This window comes from Strongylocentrotus purpuratus, unplaced genomic scaffold (assembly GCF_000002235.5).
Source record: "Strongylocentrotus purpuratus isolate Spur 01 unplaced genomic scaffold, Spur_5.0 spur5_scaffold_12, whole genome shotgun sequence".
In the NCBI taxonomy this organism is placed as follows: Eukaryota; Metazoa; Echinodermata; class Echinoidea; order Camarodonta; family Strongylocentrotidae; genus Strongylocentrotus; species Strongylocentrotus purpuratus.
The window spans coordinates 21,603,802-21,609,380 of NW_022145597.1; the positions used below are offsets into that span (position 1 = coordinate 21,603,802).

At 38.2% G+C, this 5,579-nt stretch overlaps 1 protein-coding gene across 1 annotated transcript; it reads right to left on the reverse strand.

Annotated features, from left to right (window-relative positions):
- Positions 1–401: 401 nt before the first annotated feature.
- Positions 402–5,326, reverse strand: LOC755184 (fibropellin-3). Its single transcript, XM_030982112.1, has 5 exons — positions 4,841–5,326; positions 4,329–4,448; positions 3,602–3,709; positions 2,574–2,690; positions 402–1,393 (listed from the first exon to the last, which is right to left on the reverse strand). Exons 1-5 carry the CDS (start codon positions 4,929–4,931, stop codon positions 1,191–1,193), a joined length of 639 nt encoding a protein of 212 aa, XP_030837972.1. The 5' UTR covers positions 4,932–5,326; the 3' UTR covers positions 402–1,190.
- Between the last annotated feature and the right edge of the window lie 253 nt (positions 5,327–5,579).

The window sequence follows — 5,579 nt, forward strand, 5'->3', positions numbered from 1 at the left end:
GGGGGGGGCAAGGCCCACTCCCCCCTCTGGATCCGCGCCTTACCACCACCACATCATCATCGTCATCATCACCATCAGTACCACTACAGTATCATCGTCAATCATCGTAATAATCACTGTCATTAAAGATGATAACATCACCATCATTATTATCATAAAATATTGTAACCATTATCCACATCATGATTATGGTCATCATCATCATCATCATAATCATCACTATCATTACCACAATCATCATCATCATATTTATCATCATTATCACCATCATCATCGTCATCATCATTATCATTCACTTACAGTCATTAAACACCCGTATTTTTTTTTTTAAAGCAGCCCTATATCCCAATACTTCGAGATTTCAGTTTTCGAAAAAAAAAAAAAACACGCTAAAAACTTGATTCAATTCCAGATATATATTTCGGATGTATGCTTGCCAATATCGATACAAAGAGATATATAATACAATCATAAAAAGGGTCATCTGGACTCTTTGATTATCAACCTTGGATGATTTTTAGGTTAGTTGTATTACCATTATGTCCGCCCTATATAGGACGAAATTAGCTGTAAGATATATCGTCTAAGGATATTACGAATACGCAGAAAGTTTTTTTTAAAATAAGTTATCTCTTTATTTTCTTACATTCCCGACCAACTTCACTGCTTACAGATTGGTGCCTAATTAGTTGGCATATTGTCTAAACTGATCTTTCTTGAAAATTAGAGAAAACATATTGGTTAGTTGTGCATAAGAATATTCGGTCAAATTCATGAATGTAAGATACAGTGCATAAAGAATATTACGAAAGGTCCTTAATAGATAATGAAATGGTAGACCCATCGATTAACTCGATCATGATATAAAATGAGGTAGTTATAAGCGTGTTTCCAAAGTTGGCTAAATTATTATCACAAGTCATGACGTCCCATAATTTTTTGAAATTGTGGGTTTTATCACGTCATTTCCTTGCACTATAAATGTTATTGGATAGTAAAAAAAAACATTACTTAAATCTTATTTCCAATTTCGTTGTACGTTTGTAGTATGATCATCGATAATCAATTAAGACCTACATAACTATAAGCCTCTTCTAAATATACAAGTTCTGCTTCATGTCATTCTACAATACTTTCATGAATTAACATAATTTATTAATTATTTGGTAGATCGGGATAACATGATATTCTCATGGCTGATCGTAACATTCGGTGCAGTTAGACACACATGTATCCAGAGGTAGCATCTGTTCAGGGCATAGCATCGTGGTATGAGGGCAGTCACATTTGGGATCACATATAGCGATGCACTCTTCGGTCACGACTCCGCAACGAGCTGGGCCGCAGAACAAAGCGCATTGGTTAAAGACCATATTGTTAGGGCACACAATAGCTGTAAGGGTTGAAGAAGAAGAAAATTAATTGGTTGGGTAAGTGATTGGTTGATTGATTGATTGGTTGATTTAATGAATTGATTTATTAGTTTGTTGCGTGATTGATTTGAATTGTTGAATGGTTGGCTGGTTGGTCGGTTGCTAGGTTGGTTGATTGGTTAATTAATGCTTGATTTATTGGTTGATTGGTTGATTGGTTGATTACTTGATTACTTGGTTAATCGATTGGCCGATTGAATGATAGAAAGATCGATTGAATGTTTGATTGATCAATGGTATTATTGGTTCATTGTTTGATTGATTGATTGATTGATTACAATTTATTGTTTGGTTCAGTTGGTTGATGGGTTGATTGGATTGATTGACTGATTTATTGACTGACTGACCGACCGACTGATTGATTGATTGACGGGTTTAGTTTGACATGTTATTTTAATTGTTTGTTTAAGTGATTGACCAGCCTGATGGACACACTGATTACAGTACTGTTGATCTCACTGACAGGGCCGTACATAGCATGGGCTCAGGCTTTGAGGGAGGGGGGGGGGGGGTGGCAATTAAAGAAGGCCACCGAGTGTTGGAGGGGGCCCTCATCGTTTTCTTTTCACTTTCATTATCCCCTCTCCTGGCCTTTTGTTACTTTCTACCCCTTTTTAAAACAATTTCATCATGCCCCCATGGCTGTACGTCACTGACCACATTATTATGGTATGACGGTGCAAAATATAGATGCAAATTATAGACCTATAGATTGAGATTGATCCGTATGATTTTATGAACAATAGCTGGCTGCCACAGAAGATTCAGAACGCTATTTAAAGACCGTCAATACTACTGAGCTAGAAGGGATTAGACCCCACAGCGAGGTCACTGACAGGTGGCTATCTCATTAACTCAGCTCTCAACTAACATAAGAAAAAGAGGATCATGGGGGACCAACAGGCACCGATTGGGGAAGTTTTCTATATAGAGGGATCAAGTAGCTACAAGTAGGACAGTTGGGCTTTAAAGTCATGACTTTTGAAAATGATACATCTTGATTTTTTGTATAAAATTATGTTCTGTTTGATTTGAGCCCTCGGGCTGCGTGTTTATATTTCATTTCGAAATAACTCATGCAACAGGCCATTAATATATTTTATTCCCTCCCCTAAATGTAATTTTAAGAAAATATCTCACGAGTTTCGCAGTTCACGCCTGTGAAAGCATCCTCACAATAACAGGTATAGGCTCCCCCGTCATTATCCGCGGCACACTCTCCGTCATTCAGACATGGGTTCGAAAAGCAAGGATCAGCTAAAGAGAAGAATAAAGAGTAAGAACAGGTATATACATGTAGAATCCATTTTCTTTCAGTACCGGACTTTCTCAATGATTTTCCCCACATTGGAAACTATAACACCACGCGGTCCAATAAAATAGTTTACTTTACATTTATTGATGTTTCTTTCCTGTGGACCTGGTGATAAGGTATTCCATTAACCTATTATTAATAACTGAACTACAATACTTGGGATCCAGTCTGCATACATTATTTGTTGCTATGTCGGGCAACCTCCAGGTTGTCAAGAACGACCTTTGTTTAAAAAGTATGCATTCAATTTGAATATGTTAATAAACCGGTCCATTCAGTGAAACCCTAAACCTGGGTCTAAAATCACGGTTATCCCCCAGTTACACCCCAAACAGACTTCACAACGACTGATTTTGGACGGCTGGGGTAATGTTATGTTTTTTCGGTTTGATGTCGTTGTTTCTGCTGGATTAAAAAAAACGAAATCTAAAGAAGAATTCAGCTTCTCTTTCTTGAACGAAAGTCGAAGCCCAGCCTTGGGTTTAGATAATTATGAGCCTATAAATCTTGACATGTCAGATTAATACTCTTTTCTTTTGGACAAAAATATAGTGTAAAATTCATCTCCAAATATTTATCTCATGCCAAAATGTCTGTTGCCTATGATCTGAGGCGTCATTTTGATTGCGTTATTACCTGCGCCAATCGAGTGTTCGAAGGCAATTAGCGCATTCGCCAGTGAGTCAAAGTAATTATTCGACCCGTTCGTTTTATAGTGTAGTTGTACGCCATCACCTCCCATCGTGCTCACATGGTGCGTCAAAGGTTGCGTCATCGATGACGCAGTCTTGCGTCAGGTAAATGACGCCTTGTTTGCATCGCGTATATTCATGAGCTTGCAGTAATTTCTTACCGATTTGGCAGTTGACGCCTCTGTATCCGGGCTCACACTGGCACGTAAAACCTTCCTCTAGAGGTGAACATGCGCCATTCAGACACGGGTTTGAGGAACACGAGTTTTCTAGAAGCAATATATAAGTCAACAGGTATACCATTTAAGAAAATTGTCTTTTTCAAATCAACTGTCTACTATATCAGATGGCTTATCATTTTACTTAAGGTAGAAACTTTTGTGCTGGCTACAGCCTTAGAAAGTGAGAGCCAATGAGACCAACTTTATTGTCGGTCCCTTGTGTATCCAGTGGGACAAAGACATGCGTATGGGTCTACATCATCATCATCGAAACTTAAGAGGTGATGGACTGATTTATTGATTGAATGATTGTTTAACTGATTGATTGAACGAGTAATCATTTAATTAATTGATTGATTAATAATTTGATTGATTGACTAATTAATCATCGAAACTAAGTGGTGACTGATTGATTTATTGATTGAATGATTCGTTAAATAATGATCGATCGGTTGAGTAATGAATGAATTGATTGATTGATTGGTTGGTTGATCAATAATTGATCGATTGAAGGTTTAACTCGTTAATCTAAATATTATCAATCTCGCAGTTGGTTCCAGCGTATCAAGGGGGACAAACCCATGTGTTGGTCCTCCTCATCATAAAATAAGCAGTGGTTGATTGATTTATTGATTGATTGATTACTTTAACTCGTTAATCTTATTACCAATCTCGCAGTTAGTTCCTGTGAATCCGGTGGGACAAACACATGCGTAGTGATCCACCTCATCATCAAAACATTCTGCACCGTTCAGACATGGTTCACTGCTGCATGGAGTAACCGTAACTGCACGAATGAAAGCGGAAAAGAAACATATAGGCCTTCCATATCAAATTTTAGAACGAAGTTTGTGAATATGGACACAATATTGAGAGCAGAATTTGAATGACAATTTTGTTCTTCTTAATAAAAAAAATCTTTGCTACTTTTGCATTTGTCATCTACACTCAATCTCTCTCTTCTCTTTTCTAATGTTCCTTTTTATTTGCTCTTTCTCTCTCTTTGCTAATGTTCCTTTTTTTTTTGCTCTTTCTCTCTCTCATCCCGTCTCTCCCTATATCTTTTTCTCTCCCCCCATGTCTTGACATAAATAGAGCCATTAATTGACTTCCAACCCTTTAAACACAACAGTATTCTCTTAACACACTGACAGAGTTAAACATATAGAGTTGACCCACCTTGTGGTTTAAAGAGATGAATGCATTGTAGAGACGGTGCTATCATACACGAAAGAATCAACAGAGAGATGACTGATCTGAGATGCCCCATGATGATGTCGAGCTATCAATAAATGACGTCAAACCGATCTCGAGATTTGACGATGAACAGAATATTATAACAGGAAGAGACGACAGCGATGATGATTTGGCATGCACACCTTCACTAGTAACTTTTCTCACAATACTGACAGGATTGTGCAAATGATCCTGTAGGTACCACAGGCCGTGCGAAATGCAAATAAAGGAGATTTTCTCCTCAAAACTGTTTTTGTTTTGGTGTATATAGCTGAGCCGAGGCACACTCTTGCATGAAGCAATATGTTTGCTTTCTGAGCTTTTGGTAAACATGCAATCTGGCATTTTTAAGGGGGTCATGGAACAGTGACCGGCCTGATGTAGGAGAGAGGGTTATACAATATTATTGGATCATGGTGAAGGGATGGGAGAGGGGGAGGGAATGGGTGCCAGAAAAAGGTTCATGAAGTGCGAGGGGAAGGTATTGGAGGGGACTTCTTTTCCTGTCACATTTCTCCCCCTTTTCCTCCCCCTCTCTTTCTTTCTCTCTCTCTCTCTCTCTGTCTCCCTCCTCTCCCCCATCTCTCTCTGTACCTATCTCGTGCGATTTTGCATTTTTGCAGTCTTCTTCAGTATATTTGTTTACGAAAACGAGCTAATATTTAAACTTCTCTACGGGATC

Excerpts from the sequence above, each read along its gene's own strand:
- LOC755184 (XM_030982112.1), bottom strand. The coding sequence starts at position 4,931 with ATGGGGCATCTCAGATCAGTCATCTCTCTGTTGATTCTTTCGTGTATG. Across the intron at positions 2,691-3,601 it reads AGGCGTCAACTGCCAAATCG|CTGATCCTTGCTTTTCGAAC; the intron begins GTAAGAAATTAC and ends TCTTCTCTTTAG. Across the intron at positions 1,394-2,573 it reads AGGCGTGAACTGCGAAACTC|CTATTGTGTGCCCTAACAAT; the intron begins GTGAGATATTTT and ends CAACCCTTACAG.